Source organism: Artemia sp. Qi Xiang Cuo, chromosome 11, assembly GCF_049724085.1.
Source record: "Artemia sp. Qi Xiang Cuo chromosome 11, ASM4972408v1, whole genome shotgun sequence".
Taxonomy (NCBI): Eukaryota; Metazoa; Arthropoda; class Branchiopoda; order Anostraca; family Artemiidae; genus Artemia; species Artemia sp. Qi Xiang Cuo.
The window spans coordinates 59,815,160-59,841,242 of NC_142804.1; the positions used below are offsets into that span (position 1 = coordinate 59,815,160).

The 26,083-nt window shown below is 33.9% G+C and overlaps 1 protein-coding gene across 1 annotated transcript; it reads left to right on the forward strand.

Annotated features, from left to right (window-relative positions):
• The first annotated feature begins 1,217 nt into the window (after positions 1-1,217).
• On the forward strand, positions 1,218-22,473 carry Stt3B (catalytic subunit 3B of the oligosaccharyltransferase complex). Its single transcript, XM_089096923.1, has 2 exons — positions 1,218-1,444; positions 16,044-22,473. The coding sequence occupies exons 1-2, from the start codon at positions 1,272-1,274 to the stop codon at positions 18,175-18,177; spliced, it is 2,307 nt and encodes a 768-aa protein (XP_088953049.1). The 5' UTR covers positions 1,218-1,271; the 3' UTR covers positions 18,178-22,473.
• The last annotated feature ends 3,610 nt before the right edge of the window (positions 22,474-26,083 follow it).

Consider the following 26,083-nt stretch of genomic DNA (forward strand, 5'->3'; position numbering starts at 1 on the left):
CAATAAATAACTGTAGCGTAAAGAGCGAGGCGTTGAGGAGGGGACAGCCCCTTTCATATACGGAATAATTTCTGTTCGTTTTAAGTTTTAACGTCGTTCCCTACTGTCAGTTAAAAAAAAACTTGTTTTTTTATTTAATCGCGAAAAAGGATTACTTGTGCTTTGGCAACCTTGCAAAATACTAGCTGCGTTCGTTTTCGTCGTTCTATGGAAATCAAATCCTCGGTATTACAATTAAGCCGTTCGTTTTCGCCGTTCTATGAAATGTTTCGCTTATAAGCCGTTCTTTGAAATGCCGTTCTTTGTTCTTAGTGCCGACGTTCTTAGAACGACGAACTGAGCGTCATACTCCGTTCAACAACTTTAGTTTTACTTTTGGGCGCCAAGTTTTAAAATAAAAAAAACATGACAGAAAACAAGTTTATTGATATTTAATTTTGTAGATTATGTTGATGGGGTCTTTCATCTAAAAAATTGTAGCGATTTGTTTTTCGTATATGTGCCACAGTTTTGAAATCTTCAGAAAGTTCTGGAAGCATTTTTGGGATAAATTGCTTTCCAAACTTACAAAAATTCCTTAGGGGTCACTTGGAAACATCATGAGAGGAATTTCTAGATATCTTAGATCACAACTAATACTAAGAAACTCCAGCTAACCCCAGGTTTCAATACCCTTAGGAATATGTTCAGTTTTTCAAACGTCTTAAGCTTAAAATTTAGAAAGGAAATTCGGCTGATTAAGTGTTAGGCTAAGTGCCACAACTATGAGTATTGTCCATATTATGGAGTAAAAAATATTTTCTTAACATGTGTCCCTATGTAGAGTCCACTATTTAGGAATGCACCCCCATTTCAACTAATTTAATGTCTATGCCCATTCATAAGCATTCAAAAGCAAGAGTGCCCATTTGCACTCTATAGAACGGTGCAACAGTCACTCAACAGTCACTTTCCTCTAGTAACTCTATTGTTTGTTTTGCTACATTCACAAGTATATTTTCCATTTTTGTTGTGCTGGTTGATTGAAATTTTATCTGTGACTTTGAAATTTATCTGGCTAAGGAAAGCCAGATAAATTTTTAAGCCGTTTTTTCAGTTAAAACGAAGTTCTTAGAACGGCGAAATAAAACGCAATTTAAGAGTAAAACCGAGAAAATCTTTTTAGTACTCAGAACGACGAACGGTGAAAACGAACGCAGCTACTGTCTTTCAGCAGTTTCTGTAAGAAGTACATTAAGCTTCGTTAAAATTCCGGGTCATTTTCTAGCAAAATGGCACTCCTGGCCACCAAGAAGATATATGATTCTGGAGTCACTGGCTCCCTTAGTCTAATTATATTCATAGTATTAACTTTGGCCTGCATTGCTGGATTTTCATCAAGATTATTTGCTGTTATTCGCTTTGAAAGCATCATCCATGAATTTGACCCCTGGTTTAACTACAGGTTTGTAGCCTAGCTTATCTTAATTCTTATATGTCCTTTTAAACCTCCTCAGCTATGTATTTCAGCAATTAGTACCCTAGTACTAATTTATTTTCAAAATCCACAAACAAAATCATTATAAAATCAAAATCATTACAGTATAATTACACCATAAGTAGTAGCCTATAAGGTATTGAAGAGTAAGATTGATTAGCAAGAAATAAGCCTACACACATGAATAATTTACATACAACAAAACTATATAATGTTATGATCCCAAAGCAACAATGTTCCTGATATTAATGTTAAATACAAACAGCAGTAAATTTTTGGCAGTTCATATTATTGACTTAGCCTAGGAATAAAGTGAACATAGCCTAGGCCTACCACACAGTGTCTTTTTTATGCTCTTTTTGAATATAATAATTGCTTCTATTGGAAATTCAAATTTATCCACCCCCTAACCTAGGTACCTCCCCCCCTTAAACCCCAAAAAACAATAGACCTAGTTTAAGTATTGTAAATACATTGAGAAACCACTCTTTGCAATCCATTTCTCTATTGCAAATACCCATTTGACTGGTTTCCTTTAGGGTTTCCCAATACAGTAGGCTATATAGCAGTGTGTAACATAATGGATAGGCTAAGTACTGGGGGTGGGTAAATTTGAAGTTCTGATATATTCAACTAGGCCCTATTATATTTGTAAAGAGCATAAAAAAAGGCATCAAGTGTTATGTTCACTTTATTTGTAAGTCAATAATATGAACTGTCAAATATTTACCATAACAGCTTGGTAACCTAAATAATTACAGTAATTAGGCATATTAACAATTTCATTCCCATTCAAACTCAATGTGTTTTCAAGGTTATTACCTTTATTCTAAAAGGTAATTTGCTGTTTCTGAATTCTGCTAAATTCTTTATTGCTAAGTTTTGCAAATCTTAGCTCTCTAGTCTAAATGGACTATAGCCTAACTGAAAAAAAGTCCTAGGGTAAGGCCCCCAGTATACGGACAGTGTCTAGTCTCAGACATATACCCATATTTAAAATATCTGTATCTTTTCTAAACATAGACAACAGGCTCCTAATCTTTCACTTTGTGTATATATAATGTATTCAAGTATCACTTCTTCAATGTATCTGCTTAATATTAAAGGGCTAGGCACACATAGCTGATTTCAGGAATTGATTTCAGCATCAGTGGACAAACAAAAGCGATAAGAAAAATTTGGTTGAAAGAAAAATTTATTGTACAAAATTTTCAAAACAAAAAATCATGGACACAAATAGTCAACTGGAGTCTATTAATAGTTACTTGATTAATCTTAGCTTTGTTCTCAGTTTAATTCTCAAGCTCAGTAGTTGGGTCTTTCACCACAGATACCTCTGGCTGACTATTTATTTGTATCCCTATTTTTTGGTGATGATCATGATGAAAATCAGCACTGATTTTGTAAATCTGTTGATAATTTTTCAACCTCAAATCAACACTGATTTCCTTTAAAATTGACACTTATTTGGAAATCAGTTCCTGAAATCAGCTATGTTTGCCCAGCCCTTAAGTTCCCTGGGTAAAATCTATAAAAGATAACAACAAACACCTATCTGGCAACTTTTCAACAGAAACACCATTGATGACCAGCCAAATTACAACATAAATCCTTTGTGTTCAACTGTAAATATAGCTCATTTACAAACTCCTGAAAGTGTGTTACATTTCATGATTACTGTCTCTTTTTGTTCTCCAAATATAATGTTACAGGTTTTTTCCATTTTGAGATAATTGATTTTTGTGTGTATATTAGTACAGAGCATGTATTTAGAGAACTTACTTACTATCCTGCTTTGAGAGTGAGCTCTAACACTGCTAATTTTTAAAATTTGTTCAAACTAAAAGCTCATTGAGTTTTGATGTTGCTATGTGAAAATTTAGCTTTAAGTCATTGTTATCCTTCATCCTTGTGGACAAGTTTTTACTTATCCCACTTCTCTTCAACTGAAAGTGAATATTTGTCCAAATCTTGTATGTATAGCCAAATTCTCTTAAAATTGTTTATTTGTCAGTTGAAAGAATCTTAAAAGGGCTGTTAGATATTAAGGTGTACATACAGTTAAAGCAGGTAATGGGAAAGCTGGAACATGGGAGATTAGTAGCCTAAAACAGCCACACTACAATGTAGCAGCACTTCTCTGTTTATTTTGGGGATTAGATTAGGGCAAAAACTAATATCACAGCTTCATAATGCTTGTGACTTCCAGACTGCCAATCAATATTGTTCTCCCAGAAAATCAAATGATGCTTTTTATAGTTGTTGTGTAGTGATCAATTAGTATCAAGCATACAGTTGGGCATGTATTATTTTTATAATACCAATGGCAGTGGACTGTACAAATCCATCCATAAAGTAACAACAGTAAGCTATATACAGTATACTTCAGACTCTGAATACTATACTCCATTAGCAGTATTAGAGTAAATATGATACAGTACTTTTGATAAAATGGTACATATAAAATTAAGAAGCATGATATTTATGGCTAGTATACAGCTTGCCACTGAATTAGATTATTTTATTAATTACAATTCAGAAATCTATCAATATTTCTTACTGCAAGCTATACTAAGTTACATTTGTTACTTTTCTGCAAATTTTACATATGAAAATATTTTTTACTCAAAGCAAAGCTGTCAAAACATGAGTTGTGCTGCTAAACTGCTGGCAGCTTTTGGAATTATGCTACTGGCAGCTTTTACACACCTGTGTAGCATCTATGTTGCTGCTGATCTCTTTGGAATGGTTCTGATTTTGCTCTGACCCCAAAAGCAGCTGTGGGAACTGGACTTCTACAGGCATATTTCTGTTGCTGCTGTTGGTGTCCCCTGCTATTGTGGCATATTCAGAGGATTCAGTGCTTCATCATTCAAATATGTAGCTGGCAAGTAGGAATCAAGTTGCTGTTCAAATCTTTTCTGAAAAAACATTAGTTGCACTCATAGGTTTGTGAATTATCCAGCTTCAAAATAAACAAGTGAAGGGATGGCCCATGTAGCTTCAAAATGTTCCCTTTTTGTCAGTGTGAGGTTTTGTCTTACTTGAACAAACCATATCTCTAGGGGAAAGAGTTTACAACTGTCTAGAAGATTTATTATACCAATTGGCTTGGTACTGTTGAGATATTTCTTGTGCATGTCTGAACAGTTTGGGCTCCACTGTTTTTAGGATTAGTTTCTCCTCCTGTTTTAATACCAAAAATTGTATTTGCAAATCATCAGAAGTTCAGCTGGTGATACTAGACCATTAATAGGAGTGTTTTTGTACTCCAGAAGAGCTAAGTACCGGTCTGTCTTGTGCAAAAATACCTTGGTCATCAGTCTCTGAACAATCTGGGCTGATTTTTTGCTTAGTTTGTCTAACTGAGGGCAGTGGGGACAACAATGAAATCTTTGCTAAACCATTAAATCTGAGAAGAAGTGACCCATTCCAGATAGCATTTAGAGATACAATTCTTGTGGCATATATGCAGAAATGTGAAAAACTCCATATGATTATCCAATTTTGTTCCTATACCTGAGACAATTTTTCAGTTTTTTCTTCCACTATCAGAATAGTTATATAAATGTTTTATACATTTATACATTAAACAAAGTTGAGAGAAAATAAGAAATAAAGTAAAAAGAATAGGCATGTCCAATGCACAAGGATCTGCCCACAAGTATTCCCCAATTATTTCAACATGTGGGTTCCAACTAACATCAAAAACAGGTAACTTTTTTTGTCAAATTTGTAAGTGAAAGTGGTCTAATTTCAGAAAATTGGAGTTTATACCCTTTTTGGCTAAAACTTTTCCTCTAGATAATTGCTTCTATTGGAAATTCAAATTTATCCACCCCCTAACCTAGGTACCTCCCCCCCCCTTAAACCCCCAAAAACAATAGACCTAGTTTAAGTATTGTAAATAAATTGAGAAAACACTCTTTGCAATCCATTTCTCTATTGCAAATACCCATTTTACTGGTTTCCTTTAGGGTTTCCCAATACAGTGGTAAGACACCCAGTAGTCGGACACTTTAATCACTTTGAAAATTTTTTGACATTTAAACTACTCTAATTACTGTATTATACCACCTAGAAACTTAATTTTTGTATCTAAAAATTTCTGAAGAATTTCTGAACAAGTAGGTTACTAATTCAAATAGTTTCACTTGTACAGCACCTCCTATTTTTGAATTTACTAACAAGTGACAATTCTGCCTAAACTCGGACATACAAACAGCTCATTGTAAATAGTGATTAAAATAGTATAAAAGATTATGTCCGAGAATAGGCAGGTGGCCGACTACTGGGTGTCTTACCCTATATAGCAGTGTGTAACATAATGGATAGGCTAAGTACTGGGGGTGGGTAAATTTGAAGTTCTGATATATTCAACTAGGCCCTATTATATTTGTAAAGAGCATAAAAAAAGGCATCAAGTGTTATGTTCACTTTATTTGTAAGTCAATAATATGAACTGTCAAAAATTTACCATAACAGCTTGGTAACCTAAATAATTACAGTAATTAGGCATATTAACAATTTCATTCCCATTCAAACTCAATGTGTTTTCAAGGTTATTACCTTTATTCTAAAAGGTAATTTGCTGTTTCTGAATTCTGCTAAATTCTTTATTGCTAAGTTTTGCAAATCTTAGCTCTCTAGTCTAAATGGACTATAGCCTAACTGAAAAAAAGTCCTAGGGTAAGGCCCCCAGTATACGGACAGTGTCTAGTCTCAGACATATACCCATATTTAAAAGTATCTTTTCTAAACATAGACAACAGGCTCCTAATCTTGTACTTTGTGTATATATAATGTATTCAAGTATCACTTCTTCAACGTATCTGCTTAATATTAAAGGGCTAGGCACACATAGCTGATTTCAGGAATTGATTTCAGCATCAGTGGACAAACAAAAGCGATAAGAAAAATTTGGTTGAAAGAAAAATTTATTGTACAAAATTTTCAAAACAAAAAATCATGGACACAAATAGTCAACTGGAGTCTATTAATAGTTACTTGATTAATCTTAGCTTTGTTCTCAGTTTAATTCTCAAGCTCAGTAGTTGGGTCTTTCACCACAGATACCTCTGGCTGACTATTTATTTGTATCCCTATTTTTTGGTGATGATCATGATGAAAATCAGCACTGATTTTGTAAATCTGTTGATAATTTTTCAACCTCAAATCAACACTGATTTCCTTTAAAATTGACACTTATTTGGAAATCAGTTCCTGAAATCAGCTATGTTTGCCCAGCCCTTAAGTTCCCTGGGTAAAATCTATAAAAGATAACAACAAACACCTATCTGGCAACTTTTCAACAGAAACACCATTGATGACCAGCCAAATTACAACATAAATCCTTTGTGTTCAACTGTAAATATAGCTCATTTACAAACTCCTGAAAGTGTGTTACATTTCATGATTACTGTCTCTTTTTGTTCTCCAAATATAATGTTACAGGTTTTTTCCATTTTGAGATAATTGATTTTTGTGTGTATATTAGTACAGAGCATGTATTTAGAGAACTTACTTACTATCCTGCTTTGTGAGTGAGCTCTAACACTGCTAATTTTTAAAATTTGTTCAAACTAAAAGCTCATTGAGTTTTGATGTTGCTATGTGAAAATTTAGCTTTAAGTCATTGTTATCCTTCATCCTTGTGGACAAGTTTTTACTTATCCCACTTCTCTTCAACTGAAAGTGAATATTTGTCCAAATCTTGTATGTATAGCCAAATTCTCTTAAAATTGTTTATTTGTCAGTTGAAAGAAACTAAAAAGAGTTGGTAGATATCAAAGTATATATATAATTATAGCAGGTAATAGGAAAGCTGGAACGTGGAAGATTGGTAGCCCAAAACAGCCACACTACAATGTAGCAGCTCTTCTCTGTTTATTTTGGGGATTAGATTAGGGCAAAAACTAATATCACAGCTTCATAATGCTTGTGACTTCCAGACTGCCAATCAATATTGTTCTCCCAGAAAATCAAATGATGCTTTTTATAGTTGTTGTGTAGTGATCAATTAGTATCAAGCATACAGTTGGGCATGTATTATTTTTATAATACCAATGGCAGTGGACTGTACAAATCCATCCATAAAGTAACAACAGTAAGCTATATACAGTATACTTCAGATTTTGAATACTATACTCCACTAGCAGAATTAGAGTAAATATGATACAGTACTTTTGATAAAATGGTACATATAAAATTAAGAAGCATGATATTTATGGCTAGTATACAGCTTGCCACTGAATTAGATTATTTTATTAATTACAATTCAGAAATCTATCAATATTTCTTACTGCAAGCTATACTAAGTTACATTTGTTACTTTTCTGCAAATTTTACATATGAAAATATTTTTTACTCAAAGCAAAGCTGTCAAAACATGAGTTGTGCTGCTAAACTGCTGGCAGCTTTTGGAATTATGCTACTGGCAGCTTTCACACACCTGTGTAGCATCTATGTTGCTGCTGATCTCTTTGGAATGGTTCTGATTTTGCTCTGACCCCAAAAGCAGCTGTGGGAACTGGACTTCTACAGGCATATTTCTGTTGCTGCTGTTGGTGTCCCCTGCTATTATGGCATATTCAGAGGATTCAGTGCTTCATCATTCAAATATGTAGCTGGCAAGTAGGAATCAAGTTGCTGTTCAAATCTTTTCTTAAAAAACATTAGTTGCACTCATAGGTTTGTGAATTATCCAGCTTCAAAATAAACAAGTGAAGGGATGGCCCATGTAGCTTCAAAATGTTCCCTTTTTGTCAGTGTGAGGTTTTGTCTTACTTGAACAAACCATATCTCTAGGGGAAAGAGTTTACAACTGTCTAGAAGATTTATTATACCAATTGGCTTGGTACTGTTGAGATATTTCTTGTGCATGTCTGAACAGTTTGGGCTCCACTGTTTTTAGGATTAGTTTCTCCTCCTGTTTTAATACCAAAAATTGTATTTGCAACTCATCAGAAGTTCAGCTGGTGATACTAGACCATTAATAGGAGTGTTTTTGTACTCCAGAAGAGCTAAGTACCGGTCTGTCTTGTGCAAAAATACCTTGGTCATCAGTCTCTGAACAATCTGGGCTGATTTTTTGCTTAGTTTGTCTAACTGAGGGCAGTGGGGACAACAATGAAATCTTTGCTAAACCATTAAATCTGAGAAGAAGTGACCCATTCCAGATAGCATTTAGAGATACAATTCTTGTGGCATATATGCAGAAATGTGAAAAACTCCATATGATTATCCAATTTTGTTCCTATACCTGAGACAATTTTTCAGTTTTTTCTTCCACTATCAGAATAGTGTTTTATACATTTATACATTAAACAAAGTTGAGAGAAAATAAGAAATAAAGTAAAAAGAATAGGCATGTCCAATGCACAAGGATCTGCCCACAAGTATTCCCCAATTATTTCAACATGTGGGTTCCAACTAACATCAAAAACAGGTAACTTTTTTTGTCAAATTTGTAAGTGAAAGTGGTCTAATTTCAGAAAATTGGAGTTTATACCCTTTTCGGCTAAAACTTCAAACTTCTAATCAAACAGTAAGATTCCTAGATGTTTTTCCTACATACTCTGTGTTAGCCTGTGTTTTTTCTTTAACCTGTGTTAACAAGACCTAATTCTTTATATTTACTATGTAGAATTGTGTCTCTGGGATATACTATCCCAGTCCTTCAATAGGATAGAATAGAATTTATTGACACAAAAGCCCAAAGGGTTGTGGTCACAAAAACAAAGACACTTTCATACAAACTTGAAATAGCACAAAAGTATAATCTAGGCTAGTGAACTATCACCCTCATCCCTAATCTTCAAAAAACCCTTCTTTATGTTCTATACCCATCATTAGTAACCTTCCGAGTCTCTTTATGCCTCCCATATCTTTTCTTGCTAATAAATTTATTATCTCATCTCTCTCCCAAACCTCAACCCCAAACAATTCTTTTCTTAAATCTATCAATTCACTACACTTCCCCACAAAATGAACCAAAGCTTCCTCTTTTCCATACATGGGACAGAAGTAAGGAGCAGAATCTTGCCTAACATCTCTCAGAAGATGACAAGTTCCATTCACTGGTAGCTTGCCCCCCCCTCCCCTGTAGCTAGTTAGCACATTGTTTGTACTGTTATATTTTGGTCAGGGTATAATCTTTTCATATTCTCTGTAAGGAAAAACATTTGCTTCATCACCTGTATCAATCTTGAAGATTACATCCACTGCTTTTTCCTCTAGATATAAGCTGACATCAGAAGCAGCTGAATTATCTATTACTAAGTTTCTAACACAGCTGATAATAAACTTACTGGAGGATTCCCTTTTATCTTTGGAAACCTGATCCATAGCTTTGTTTTTGTAAACTTTAGCAAAATGGTTCGTTTTACCATATATACTATGTTTCTTTCTTTTTGCAGGGACCTTATGATACTCTGAGTATGCCAAGCCACAAAAATAGCAGTCAGGATGGCCATGTGATTTTTTCAGAACTCCCTTTTTGTGCTTTACCCTAGGGGGTTCATTATGTAATAATCTCTTCTTGTGTTTCTTGCACTGTTTCCACAGATCTGCAGATCTGAATAGCTCACATCAACGTTAGAGTTCCATCTTCACTAAGCAATTTCTCACAAGTTTTGTCATCTTTTACACCAAAAACAAACCTATCACAAATCATTTCATATGTGTACTCACTAAATTCACAGTCTTTTACAATCATGTTTAGATGGGCCACATACTTTTCTTTAGACTTTTGTCCTTGGTTACTTTTGTGGAATCTGAATTTGCTGACTATTTGGCTTTCTAATGGTCCAATATGTTCACCAAACTTGTCCAGTGATACTTTTATTTTGTTTTGCTGGCTTTTTGATAGTTTCTAAGTACTGCAAATATCATGACCTTTGTCACCAACCCAAAACTGCAGATAGGAGCACTGCACTATCTCTCTGTTACCATTCAACAGGTCTTTGAACAGCAATTCACAATGGGTTTTTAATCTTTTCCCTGCTGCTGTGAGGTCTAATCCATGCCAGTCTAGTTTTGGGTGTGGTGTGCTATCTGTGGCTGTTGACTACTTCTGGCACCATGTAACATTTTGGCAAGTATCAAGCTTTTACCTAAAAAATAAAAACCAAGCACCTACAAAATTATGTGAGCTAAGCAAGGCAAATATACAAGGCACATAGTAAGACAACTACAATAAGCACAGCATGGACAAGCACATGGTAATTATGTTGCATAGATGACTTCCATGCTATAGGCCATGCTTAAAGAACAGACAGTAGCTCTGCAGAGTGACATCAACTCAATTTGCAACTAATCTGAAGCTTGAAGGTCACTATATCCAAATGCAAGCTTCTGCATATTGTAAAATACAACTCTAGCTTAAGTTTCCTTAAAATGCTTTGTCCAGCAAAATAAAGAATAATCCTGTAGAGGTGCTGGTTAGTGATGATAGGGAGTCATTGACTCAATTGCAGCCATTTACTCTAGGAATGTTTAACCTAAACATTGACAAGTAGTAATGATGTAATACATAATATAAGCATGACAGATGCAGAGAAAGATGTGGGTGTAATATCTGACCCTCAGTTAAAATATATAATGCAGAAAATGTCTAGTCATGAAGCAGCAATCTTAGCCAAGTTGTACAAATCGTTTGGCAGGCATAAACTTGAATATGTTTCAATTTTTGCTGCATTTCAGCTCAAAAAGGATATGACAACCATGGAAAACATCTATTATTATGCTAAAAAACTTGTACACAGTCTTAGACACAAGCCACACCCTGAGAGACTATCAGTACTTAAAATACCAGTCTTAGTATAAAGGTATAAGCAAGAGGATTTTATTAATGCATATAAACTAATAAATAGGCTATATAAAACATTTTTCCATTTTGAAGCAAACAAATCCTCTAGCCTCATGGCAGTAGAATAACTTCTATGGATTCAAGACTATATAAGAGACTTTACCCTTTTGAGCTAAATAAAAAGAAATACATCATAGGATATACCAAGTCAGTCCTCTCACATCACATTAATCCATGTGAGAGCTTTAATGTTGTCTAAATCTATATTGCTCTTGAGTTGATGCCTCCCAGTAAAACATTCACTGCCTCTTCTCCCACTCCTTGTCATGATGGCATTTGGAAGAGTGGATAAAGGGAGTGCTGACATTTGAGTCCTTCATTCGATTCCAGTGGTTTGTGACTCTTCTTGAGAAATATTATTGACATGTTGTCAATTGGGACCTTAACTTGGGCAGCTTCTTGTAGTGTCCTCCTGTATAATAGTGGCTAGCGGTGTGACTGCTGCTGAAAATGGTAGAGACTTCTTCTTGAAGTTCATAAGTGAGCATTAGATCAATATGCCTGCATCTGTAGACAAGTGTAAGTAGCTCCAGTTGCTTGATGCAGTCTTCATATAAAGCCAATTGTGCCCTTTGTTGCTTACCTCTGAAGATTTTTAATGAGCCCCACATCTTGCATATATAAAAGACCAGCAAGTCACATGCCAAAATCAAGATGGGTCTAACAAGAGCCTATACAATTTTGTGAAAATTATTTACCTATTGGCTACTGATGGTCTGTTTTAATGGGCCAAGACTAGAATTTGCATGGGAAATCATGTGCTGGAATGCCTGTGAAACCTTAACTTGTTTTGATGATGACGCCATGGTCTCTTTCCCCCTCTCTACTCTCTAGTTGTTCCCTTTTTTAGTGATGGCATGTAACTTGAGTTGGTAGCCTTCAGGTTGTTAGGACCAAGGTGCAAAATACAGTATTTGGTTGTATGAAATTGGAGGAACCCATCTTAAGTTCAGTCCTGTAACCTTCATCCTCAGCAAACAAATGCATATTATTATCAACATCACTTCAAGTTTTACTAGTTTACAAGAAGCAAGTGGTTCTCATGCATCCACTAAAAATCTAGGAAACATTATTGTTAAAGAAATTTCCTTTATGGGGTTAGTGAGGTGGAAAATATATTTATTGACAGGTAGACTAGTGCTTTTTGAAGCCTTTTTGTGTCAAGGGTTTTTCAGCAAGTTATAGGAGGTAAATATGAATCATTTTTTCTATCACTGCCTAGGTTAAGATTATGCGTATGGGTCCAAATGATGGTGGCTTATCTTTGGGCTTTTATTTTTGAGGATTAGGGGTAGCGTGGAAGATCTCCATATCTTGGAGAAAATTGACTTTCTCATGCCTTATTGTAATAAACTAGGAGTTCAATGAAAGTTAAATGCTTTAGGGAAGATGATTTGATAGCCAATTTTAGCTACTCCGTTTTAACAATAAAATGAATCTAAGTAGTGTTAAGGGTGTTGACTAATGGAATGGCTTATTGTACATATTTTAAATTGATTAGCAAAAATTAATTTATCTTCTGATGTCTTTATTTCCCACAAAAAAAGCACAATTAAAGAAATATATTTCAATTTATCTGGAAAACCCAAAGAGAAACTTATATAAGCTACCATCTGATTCAGTACCATCGTTTTCTTATTTATTTATCTTTAATGCTTCAAATAAAAACCACACACATAAATATTTTGGTAAGGGAAGGAGGCGGGGGAGGGTCTAGCCTCCTTCACTGGCTATGGCTCTGAATAGATGCCTTTAGGGCTGATTATTTTGCCATGTGTCTAAATTAGCCATTTAAGATAGATCATTCCAAATCTAAGGCATTTATAATCCCAATTTCACATCAAACAGTTAACTTTGAATAATATATAACAAATCAAACAGTTTGCAATAACTAACTGTATGGAAGGAGCAATTCAGTCCAATAGTAACTTGAACTCTAAAAAAATAATTTCGAAAACAATACATAAAAAGAATTGGCTTTTTATGCTGATTCCCAATAAATAAAATTCATTAAGTTTAACGTTGCTCATCAAATGCTATGATCCTGAAAAAATTTGCCCAATTTTCAAAAAAGGTGAAAAACACCCCAAAAAACTCAAGTGATGTTAACGGAAAGCTATAAGTATGCTAATTTGCCCATTGTTTAGACATGGTATTTGATATTGGGAAACATACAAAATTTACCAGGGGAATTTTTAATGGGGGGGGGGGGTTTCAAAGTGCAGGGTCATTTCCTGGTATGATTTGGAAAACAGTCAGAAATTAATGAACAAACAAGTTTTTTCAACTGAAAGTAAGGACTAACATTAAAAATTAAGGCAAAGAGAAATGATTCTATAGATGAGGGAGGCTGCCCCTTCCTCATCCCTTGCTCTTTACTCTAGTCCCAATTGACTGACTTTTGTCCCAATTCTTAAGAATAACTCCTGAAACACAAAGGCTGTTGAATTTGAATGAGAATTATTTTTGAATAACTTTAATACTAGTTTAAAGAGTGAGTGTTGAGGAATGGGTGCCCCCCCCCCCCATATACAGGATAATTTCTGTTTGTTTTGAGTTTTAATGTTTCTCCTTACTTTAGCCAAAAAGAGGCAACTTTTGTTTGCTTTGATTCGGAAGTTTCACAAATACATTGCTATTACTGTAGTAAAAGAAATAAATATGAAGATGTACGCAGTGTTGCCAATGCTTTGAAATAACCTGTGCCAGTTTTCCGACCAATTGTATCATGAAAGATTAATTTGAACAGGGTTAAAAATATTTCATAACAGAAGAAATTTTTTGATAAACTAAAATTTGAACAGATATCTGATTCATAAAGGAGCAAGTAAAACCAAAATGTACATTATTGGAAAATTTGTACTGCACCAACAAATTTTCAATTTCACTGTATTGTACCAAGATCTCTAAATTGTACTAAAAACGGTATAATTGTACCGCGTTGTCAACGCGGTATGTCTTTTATTATCAGTAGGAATGGAAATAGTTAGAAGTAGTATTATTTTAAAGAAAGCAGTGTTGAACTTTGAAACATTTTGATGACTATAACGAGATATATTCATTCTTTTGTTTTAACTATAAAATCTGACAAATATATAGCTTTTAACAGAGTTCAATAAATAAATACTAATATACATGTGCCAATCAAATGTGAGTTAAACTAGTGGCATTTAAAAGAAAATTATTATCAAGATTTAACAATTCAGTGAGTAAAAGAAGGTCTATTTTGTTTGTTTTAGCTTTAAAATTTGAAAAATATAAATTACCAGTAGCTATTACTATAGTAAAATAAATAAATTCTAAATGCTGTTTTTTTGCTATTTGAAATGAGAGTATTGACGTATGTTAGTTACTGGTGGTAATGTTTTAGAGAGGGTTTAAGCCTGCCAAAAATATTTTCCAATGTTTTAGTATTGTCTTTCTGTGCATGTCTTTTTGTCTGTCTTTTGCAGCAATGTTCTTTCACCGTTTTCTATTGTATCACTTGATTGTATAATTACGGCTAGAAATAATAATGTTTAAAAAAAAGTGGCTGAAATAAACTGAATTCATCACGTTAAATTTAGATAAAATAATATAAATAAATCATTATATTGGCTAGTTTTCTTCCCATTTTTTATACTACACATATTCTCTTTGATGTAATTGGGCTGTCCTTTCATTTGAAATTGAGCAGGCCTGCTGTAACATGTCAAAATATAAAAAAAAATATAAGATATATTGAAGTAAAACGAACCAAGGGGAATAATCTAACCTTCCACCTGTTTCTCCTCATTGGCGCATATGACCCTAGCATCTGTAAAGAGAGAAGTTGCTTCTCAGAGATTATTATTGTATCCCGAATATTCTGGAATTGCATTCCAGCACTTTATATTTAAAGTTAAAAAGGTATGGTATAAGTGCAGATTAGGTGCTAGTCACTGAAATAAAAGTTGAAACATTTACAAATGGACCTGCAGCCTAATCTAAGGTTTTGGGAGCCTCCCCAGAAAGTGTATTCTAGTTGCTGTGCTACATCCCTTCAGTACAATGATTTCTCTCCTGAAGCGGACAAATTTAAGTTCTGGGTGAAGGAAACTTTCAGGATTCAATATACAGCCCAATTTAGGGCCTGTGAAGGTCCTAAACGAAAAATCATCCCTAAACAAAAATTAGACTCTAATGGAAGAAAGATGATATTAAAAATATAACTTTTTAGTTTTTGTTGTAATTTTGGTTTAGAAAACTAATTTTGCTTAAAATCCGACCCAAATCCTGAAAAAACAGTCTTCCAAAGAATCCAAGAGAAGCAGACATTAAGCCTAATTTGAAAATGCAAAATCTTGATGATAATCTATCTGCCTCTTCACAGTTTTTCTGTATTCCTCACTCTGGGTTGATATGAGTACTCTTGTGTCTTTGACATGCATGATTTGTTCATTTAAAGAAAATATTGAAGATAATACAATATCTTCAAACACTTTGAAGACTGTTGTGTCTTTACAGAAAATTTCAAGTTTCTTTAGTGGAAAGGAGGTGGAGTTAAGAAGTGATAACTTCTTCCTGGACACTAGTTTGGGCTGTAGATCTATTCCTTATTGTTTCAATTACCGAACTCAACAACTGTCCAAATTAACAGAGTTGGTTAAAGCTGCTCTTCTGCACTGTTACCAATAGTTTAATTTTAGTTTTATACATTTTTCTTTTTTGTTCTTTCAGAGCTACTGCTCATATGGTTGAAAACGGCTGGTACAACTTCTTAAACTGGTTTGATGAAAGAGCCTGGTACCCACTAGGAAGAATTGTTGGTGGTACTGTATACCCGGGATTAATGATCACATCTGGCGCCATCCATTATGTCCTGCATACTTTGAACATTCCAGTGCACATTAGAGACATCTGTGTGTTTTTAGCCCCAGTTTTTAGTGGTTTAACTGCTTTGGCCACATACTTTTTAACCAAAGAACTGTGGTCTGTTGGCGCTGGACTATTAGCTGCTTGTTTTATTGCCATTGTTCCTGGATACATCAGTCGCTCTGTGGCAGGAAGCTATGATAATGAAGGGATTGCCATTTTCGCATTGATGTTTACATACTTCTTGTGGGTGAAGTCTGTGAAGACAGGCTCTGTTTATTGGTCAGTGTTGACAGCTTTATCCTACTTTTACATGGTTTCTGCTTGGGGTGGCTATGTTTTTATTATAAACTTAATACCACTCCATGTCTTTGTTCTTTTGCTGATGGGAAAGTGTAATGAAAAAGTCTATGCTGCATATAGTACATTCTATGTAATTGGTACACTGTTGAGTATGCAGATCCCTTTTGTTGGATTTCAGCCAGTTCGTACTAGTGAGCATATGGCATCAGCAGGTGTTTTTGCTTTAATTAATGCTGTTGCAGTTCTGAAATTTTTGCAATCAAATCTTAAGAAGGCGGAAGTTCGGTATTTTTTCACTGTTGCTGGATTTGCTGCTGCTGGTATTGTCTTTCTAACTGTTGTTGGATTGACTTATGCTGGTGTGATTGCGCCATGGAGCGGAAGATTTTACTCCCTCTGGGATACAGGTTATGCCAAGATTCACATTCCAATTATAGCTTCAGTTTCTGAACATCAGCCAACTACATGGTTCAGTTTCTTTTTTGACTTACATGTGCTAGTAGCTGCTTTCCCTGTTGGACTCTGGTACTGTGTCAAGGAGGTGAACGAAGAACGGGTGTTTATCGTTCTTTATGCTGTGTTTGCTGTATATTTTGCTGGTGTTATGGTTAGACTAATGCTAACATTAACACCAGTTGTCTGTATTCTAAGTGGTATTGCTTTTTCAAAGCTCTTGGGATTGTTCTTGAAGGAAGATGATGATCAGAAAGATGAAGGTGGGTCTGATGAAGATGGAAGTGATAAAAGCAATCTTTATGACAAAGCAGGAAAATTAAGAAAGATGAAACATGAGCAAGTGAAAGAAAATGAAGGCCTTGGAGTGAACGTGCGAAGCCTTGCTCTTGTACTATTGATGATGGTACTGATGATGTTTGCTGTGCATTGTACATGGGTGACATCAAACGCTTATTCAAGCCCTAGCATTGTCTTAGCATCATATGGTCAAGATGGAAGTCGTCAGATTATTGACGATTTTAGAGAAGCATATTACTGGCTGTGGCAGAATACCCATGAAGATGCCACAGTAATGTCATGGTGGGACTATGGTTATCAGATTGCAGGCATGGCAAATAGAACCACTTTAGTTGATAATAATACTTGGAATAATTCTCATATTGCTTTAGTTGGCAAAGCCATGTCATCTAATGAAAGTGAAGCTTATAAGATTATGACTGAATTGAACGTGGACTATGTTCTTGTTATTTTCGGTGGTGTTATTGGCTACTCTGGTGATGACATTAATAAATTTCTCTGGATGGTGCGAATTGCTGAAGGTGAGCACCCTAAAGATATTCAAGAAAGTAATTACTTTACTGAGCGGGGTGAATTTCGTGTTGATAATGAAGCATCTGAAACTATGTTGAACTGTTTAATGTACAAGTTGTCATATTATAAATTCGGTGACTTGAAGATGGATTATCGTTCTCCAGCTGGATTTGATAGAACCAGGAATGCAGTGATTGGTAAAAAGAACTTTGAACTAACCTATCTAGAAGAAGCATATACAACTGAACACTGGCTTGTAAGAATTTATCGTGTCAAAAAACCTGATGAATTCAATCGACCTGAGTTGCCTTTAGAATCTAGGAAAGTTGCCTTGAGTTCTGGCTATGTCCCAAAAAAGAGTAACAAAAGAAGAAAGGGTAGTTTGAAAAACAAGTCTTTTGTTGTAAAAGGCTCTAGGAGGTTTTATTAATTAATATTATATGTATCTTTTTTTATCTGTGATTTCTGTATTGTTTTAAGCTGACCAAAAACTTTGCTCTGAGATTGCTGATTGTGTTGGCTTTTTGTAAAGGGATGGGTTTTAAAGATGGCATGGCAAAAAGTCCTTGAAATTTTTTGTAAATTAAGAAGAAAATGTTTTTTTTTTTAAATGGTAATATTATGATCCTGGTCTGAAAAACTAAAATATGCCAAATCTTCTTGTGTAAAATATACGAGCTTGTAAAAAGAAGAAGAAAAGGTGCCACTACCATCTAATTTATAATTAGTTTATACATCTCAATACCCTTTGAAGATAAAAAAAAATGCCAACTAGAAAAGGTACAGAAATTGAAAAAAAAAGAATATTAAAAAAAACTTACATTCTAGAAGAGTCGATTGCTTGAAATAATTTGTAAAAAATGCATCAGTTATTGCACAATATCTTCAATAATCTAAATACAATTAAAAGCAGAGAAAAATAAAAGGATATGAGAACAGTTAACATGCAAAAGATTTTTTTTTTTTTTTTACATACTAAAGTAATTAAGAGTCAATATAGAGAATGTCTGCTCTATCTTAAATCATTTAATGCACATCCCAAATGTTTAAATATCTTGCTTTTGACCATACTTTGCTTTTTTGAATGCCTACTTCCCCTCTAGGAGATAAATTGAGGAATATTTCTAGAACAAACTGTTCTCCAAAAATTAATATATAAAAATTCGTGTTAATATCATAAATATTAATGTTATACCATATAAACATTAATTAGAAAAAATTAATATATGGTATTCAGGTACACACGCAGGATTTATTTTGGGGGTGGGGGGTGGCTCGATGATAAAAAGCAGTTATCTGATATTTTGAATAATAAATATCCAGGATTTTGGAAATTTCTTATGATTTTAGGGAAGTTGAAGCCCCCTCCCCCCTGCATGTCTTCCTGATGGTATTTTACTTTTTTTCAATACTAGTATAAATACAAAGTTTGTAATGGAGTTTAATAGTTATAATGGGGCCTGGAAATAATAAGCTCTTTGTTTTCTCCTAAAAACTGAAATGTCTGCCATGGGTTTATCTACCTATGGTTTATTGACATTCTACAAGTTTCTCTGTATTGAGGCGCTGAGAAGAATGTAGTTTTGTTTCTTCATAATAATCAAAAGGGAAGAAAAGAAGATCAATTAAATGGGGTAAATGCAGATATTTCCGCTAAAACCTCTGCTCTGCCGTCTTCAGTACAAAAAAAGATGATTTTTTTTTCTTCAAAATAGAGTAAATCAAAACATAAAATTATAAGTAATAGAAAAGGCTAGTATAAAAATAGGACCAACCCGGATAAAACGGATATTTGCCATTTCCTGGTTCTCACTATTTTTGTTTTTCTTTATTCTCTTATATTTTATTTAATTTTCTTGGTTGCTGAAGACTATTTTTAGCCGAGGTTTTTACTGAGGTCACTTATTTTGGATTTTAATACTCTTTAAGGATAAAAAAATTGTATTTTGTAAGATCTTATCCTTAATCTTAAAGGCCTTTTATCCTTAAACATTCATTTCTAAGGATATCCTTCAAAGAATATTAAACAAACTATTTTCTATTTTGCTGAAAAATTTCCTCGTTTTTTTTTTCTTGTTTGTTTGTTTTGGTTGGTCTAGCCATTGCAGTCTCAGAACTTATTTGTGTGTTCACAGTGTAGAGTAGAAGCTGCAGGGGAAAATCTTTTAAAATTTGGTTATTTTGATGTATCCGCTCATGTTTATGAAATTGCTAAGAGCTTAATTTTTTTTTTAACAAAAGTCTTTAACCTTTGATTCACTTAAAAGTAACGGAAAAAAGTCCAAACCTCAAAATTGTCAAGAAACTAGGCGTCCTTGGATTGAGTGGGCTAAGTTTGGATTTGTTTTCTACCTTGTCCCTGTTTCGTAGGTTTGCTAAATCAATCTAACACTATCTTGACACTATTTTTTTTTAATATTTATTTTTTTGTCATTGTTTAAACTTCAGTTCTTTACATCCCTTTTTTTGCATAAAAATTCAACAATGTAAGATTCCTAAAATACTGCTTTAATTTTTAAAATAAAACTATTATTAGTTCTTTCTTAGCCCTAAGAAATTTTACTGTCTTTTTTTGGCTTTTTAGATTCAAAATTTCTTGATTTTGTGCTTAATTGAATCCATGACACACAAAGTGTCGCATCGATTTTATATTTTCCTTAATATAATGCTTGCAGTTTAATAAAAAGTTACTCAAGTCAAATTTTATTTTTTGAGCAATAACAAACTTAAAATCAAATATGACTCACTTCCTCGGATGTTACCACCTAAGCAATTTTTTAAGTAAAACTATAATTTTTAGTCCTATACAGGCATTAAAAAAGTCTTTCTAGGGTTCTACATTGATAAATTTAAAAAAAAGCTTGGGTACTTGGGTATTGTTATGAAGTTTATATAATATGCTTACACTTCTAAACCATCTGATTTGTTGAATTTGGTGTAGCAAAACCCAGTAGATGGTCAGTTTTGACTAAGTCAAGCCAGGCATGTGGAACTCTAAGCATGAGAATCCAAGCATAAGTATTGCCAATATAAGAGATGTCAATTGCTATTTGAGGCTAAATATTTAATGATAAATTTCTTATTCTGTCCCTGTATTGTATTGCAATTATACGTTGTGTGAGAGCCTAGAATAATCTATGGTTGTCCCAGAGGGAGACAACCGTTTCTGAGAAGAAAAAGAGGAGATTCTTTAATTTTTTGTGTTTTTTTTTGTTTGCTTTATTACTTAAGTCTCTAACTAGCCTACATTTTTAGAATCAGCAAGAAAAGGAATACCTTTATTACATGCTTCCAGACTCTTAATTTTTAGATTTTGCTTTTAAGGATATATGTCCATAATATGCATACTTTCATGATACATGCATGTATTCAAAATATATGTGTATCAACATACGCTTATTAAAGATATTGACTCAGTATTAAAGTGAATTAAACTTATTTTTACCATAAGTAACTCTCGATATATAGAAATATCCATAGCGTTCATAAAAAGTAAAGCGAGTTTGGGGGAATGTATTTGATTTGTTTTGGTAGTGTTTTTGTTTCAACTGTGGGCTCCATTTTGAAAATATTTTCAAGAAACACTGGTTCTCATGTATATGAAGATGCTCCCCCCCAAAAAGTCTTATACTTTACGGTGTAGTTTTATAGGGCTAATCCGAAAATATTTTGAGTCGGCTTATGCCTGAGATGTCATTCAAAACTCAGTAGGGATGAAAGGTGACTCCTTCCCCCGCCCCCCTCCCGAAATTTTTGTCCGACTCGTAAACACATAACAAAAATTTCTATAAACACATTTGTGATGCTTTTTTTGTGAAACGAAAAAAATTGTCTCCTCCTCCTAACAAAATCCTGGCTATGGCCTTGTTCAAGGGGATATAACACCTATCAGAGGGCATACATATTCATTTCAGTCGTTAATTAAGGGGGACAGAAATTATCTGTCCTTTCTGCAGTATGTCATCGTTTTGTTTTGTCTGACTCCAGTATCAGCGCCTTGAGTCTCTGGTTCAAGGAATCTTCTGTCTGGAGTTCTGCCATCTGGAATGAATTTATCCCAACTGTTTCAAACTAACCAAGCCTTGTAAGTACTGATTGAGGTATGAACTTTAAAACACTCTCTGTGGCATCAGTTTCGGCAGTAGACCAAAATATAGTATCACGTTTGCACTTGAGTCCTAGGAGTCGACTTGCAAAAACTAACAGTTCAAGATACGCCAAACAAGGTGTAGCAAAGTTGAAACCTTTGTACAAAGATTTGTACATCTTTGTACTGAAAAAACTTCTGAATTTGTTCTTCATTATTTTTTCCTTTTTTACTTTCTTGTTTGGTCAGATTTTGAATTTCTTCTATCAACATTTTTATTGGTCTTTCTATTCCATTCATTGTCCATGATAGGTTCTTATGTCAATTCCAGTATTTGAGAGGAGTGACTTATTCCTTTTCGCAATTTAACAACAAAAATTACCTCCATATTGATGTCAACAAGTGTATGGACTCAACTTTTTATTTTACTATAAAAATTTCATCTTCTCAATATTTATTTTGTATGCCCTTGATGTTTTATACAGAGTTGTGTCTGCTATAGAAGTTTTGAACACAGGAATGCGTTGTAGTCACTTTGAGTGTTTTGTTTGGGTAATTGGTTTCAGTGTTTATGGACAATTTTTTGTCAAGTTTTGAAAATTAAATTGTTTTTTCGAAGAAATATATCATTTTGGGTAATCGTGCGTTCAGGAATATGGATGAAATACTAATTCTGATTTGGTGCTTAAATAGGAATTTACTTCCGTGGGGGGGATGAGGGGGTTAACTCCGAAAGAAGCACTAATAACAGGCAAAGAATGTGGTAAACCAAAGTAATTGTAAAGGGAAGCGTAAAGTCTCGAGGCCAGATCATTTTTCTCAAAAGGGGGGGGATCAAAGAATATTCCTTGGTGGGCAGGTGAGTCTAATCTCTTATGGCAGGTGAGTCTAAGGATACCTGCAGGGGAAAGCAATCAGTCCCCCTCCCCCACTGGAAGATCAAAAATTGGTTAGTAAAAAGCAAGATGGTGTAACAGTTGGGAAACCGACTTTTTTTTAAATCCATAAACCTGATCCCTGGGAAATGTATCGCATATTCGCCCATTCCTCGGGAAAAAAAAAATAATTGTGTGTTCCTTTGGCTATTCAAGACAAGCTTACAGCTCGCAAAAGCAGAAGAAGAATAGAAATAAATCTACTTGCAAAAAAATCTAATAAAATCTGTAAAGTGTAAACTGTTATTATAAAAAATAATTTAGCCCTAGAGATTAGGAAGGATTAATTTGCCACGAAAATATACGTTTTATATCTGATTAATTCCCTAGCCACACCTTTCGAGAAAAAGGTAAGTTTAATGTTACTCCTTACTTTCAGTTGAAAACTTGTTTTTATTATATAGTTTCTGATCATTTTTTTAGATAATGCCAGGAAATGTGGCTTCCCCTCCATGAAAAATTTCCTCTCCTCATGAAAAATCTCTCCCAGGAAATTTCCTCCAATGTAAAATTCCCCCACCCCCCTCCAACCAGGAAAATTCACCCCAGACTATTCGATTCTTGCTAAAAAAAAAAAGTCCCCCAGAAAAATTTTTGCGGACACCTTTCGATAACATGGGTTTTATCTTGATTTTAAAGTCAAACTTGTATTTTAGATGCGAAATATAGAATGGAAAGAAATTGTTTGAAAAACTTGTTTCAATACTGATTTGTTCCTAGCTATTCATAGTTTTTTTTCAAAAAACAATGCCTTAACTTTTGACTCTGTCAAGCCTAAATATTATGCACGAAAGTTGAACAATTAGCGGTTGAACAACGAACAGCTTGCACAATTAGCGGTGTAGTCGTGCGTAATTTTGATTTTATCGGCAAGTGTAACTATAAAGTAGCCCGGTATAAGCAAGTTTAAGTTGGACCGCTCTGAATAAGCTAATTTAAGTTTAAATTGTTTAGTTTATGGTTAATGGCCAAAATCAATATTTTCATTTGTTTTTTTCCTATTTATAGGGGAATAATGGACAAAATGAAGTTCGAACCATTCTCTTAAGATAGTCTGAATCCTGTACTTAAATGTTATAGTCTCAAAAAGTGTAAAAATAACTGGACATGATTAATTTGGCTTCTGAACACTTCAACTACACCAGAAAAAATTCAAAGCTTCTCAATTTAATGTATATGGAAAGACTTAATGTTTATTTATTGGTTTAAAATCAATTTAAAGGTGTTTGGTCTTTAAATACGGGTTTTTCGACATTTTATAGACGGTATTAGTTATAATTTAGCACAGTGAAATGTAATTTTCAGTGAAACGCTGTTTCTGCGGTAAAAATACATACTCCACAAAGAGTTCAAACTTCAGGAAGAAGCAGGAAATTCTAAAAAAAAATTTATACTTAAAATAAAAAGATGGAAAAATATACTGAAGAAAATGTTTATATTTGACAAAACTCCCACGCAGAGATTAATCTTAAAAGATTAGTTACCTGCGTGAGCCATGTTCATTTCATGGAATATATCGACAGAGCACAGAAATTGTGTGTTAGGTTCATATTTTTGTCGACAATACAACGTTGGATTCATTTTTTGCCAAAATCAATGTTGTCTGTTCGCAACATAAGATATTATATGCTCTCTTTTCAGTCAACAGAAACAATGAATCCAATACCACATTTGGAAATGTCGACATAATAAAGCTAGAATGGAACGAAGTTCCGATATTTTGACAAGTTTTTCCAGAATATTTGAGCCTTGCTTATTTCATATAACGTGTCGACAAAACAGAAAATTAATGTCTTTGATTCATATTTATAAGTCGACAGTTCACTGTTCAATTCATTCTCTGTTGACATAAATGCCGTCTTTTTATGATATAGAAAATTATATGCTCTTTTTTCTGTCAACGGAAATGATGAATTGGACACCATATTTGAAAATACTGACATTCAAAGCTAGAACGTTTTGCCAGAATATTTGAGCCTTCTTTGTTACATATAACGTATCGACAGAACAGAGAATTAGTGTGTTTGATTCATATTTATGACGGCAGTAGAGCATTCGATGTATTCTCTGTCGACATAGATGTCGTCGTTCACGACATAACAAATTTGCTTTCTCTCTTCTGTTGACAGAAACGGTGAATCGTACACCGTATTTGGAAAATGTCATTACACAAACGTAAAATTCAACGGAGCCTTGGCGTGTTATCAAGTTTTGCTAAAATATTTGGACTTCCAAATAATTGTTTATTTTTCATATAACAAGTCGACAAAACAGAAAATGAATGTGCTTAATTCACATTTATGTCGAGAGTACATTGTTTGATTTATTCTATGTTGACATAAATGTCATCTTTAGACGACATAAAAAAAATTATTTTCTGTTTAAAAAATTGTTGTACGTTCTAGTTTTCTGTCAACATCCTGGTCGATAGAAATGATGAATCGAACACCATGTTTAGAAACCGTCGACAGACAACGCTAGAATTGAATGAAACTTTTATTCTTTGTTTAACACTGTTCACCTTCTTTTCGAAATACTGGCTATAACTTTTACTGTAGAGAACATTAAGATGGTTTTCCTCAAAACCATATTTTACGTTTTAGTGGCAGTTCCTGTTTATGAATTAAATAAAAAAAAAAAAATTTTTTTAACTGAAAGTGAGGAGCGACTTTAAAACTTAAAACTAACAGAAATTATTCCTTATATGAAAGGGGCTGTCCCTTCCTCAACGCCCCGCTCTTTACGCTAAAGTTTGATTTTTTCTCACAACTACTTTTTGAAACAATAAAAGATTGTTTGAGAGTTTAATACTTAACTTAAGACTAAATTGAGAGTTTAATACTTAACTCTCAAATTTATTTCTAGTCTTAGCGACTCACTCTTCCTAGAATTGACTCTTAAGCACGTTAAAGTTTTCCTTTAATCACTAGGTACTTTCCTTGACATATTTCAAAACTTTTATCGTACTATTAGTACCTATAGCAGAATTTTCTTTGTCCTTTCAATACTATTTGTAACTCTTCCTAAATAAATTTTTCTTTGCTTCTAAATTATCAAAAATCATTTCATCATTTTCAATAGCATTTTATACAGCTTTGTCACATTTCAGCACAGTCTCAAAATATTCTCCCCATCCTTCCTTATCGCCCTATTGTTGAAACAGGTTTAGAGAACTTGGAACTAAGATTAGGATACTAGAAGCCACGGCAATGACTGTGTTCAAGTATGGCTCCGAGACACAGGTGTCATGCTTTCTAGGGCTATAGCGAAAAATGTTGAGACGCTTAGCAAACGATTTAGCTGATGTGTTGGCC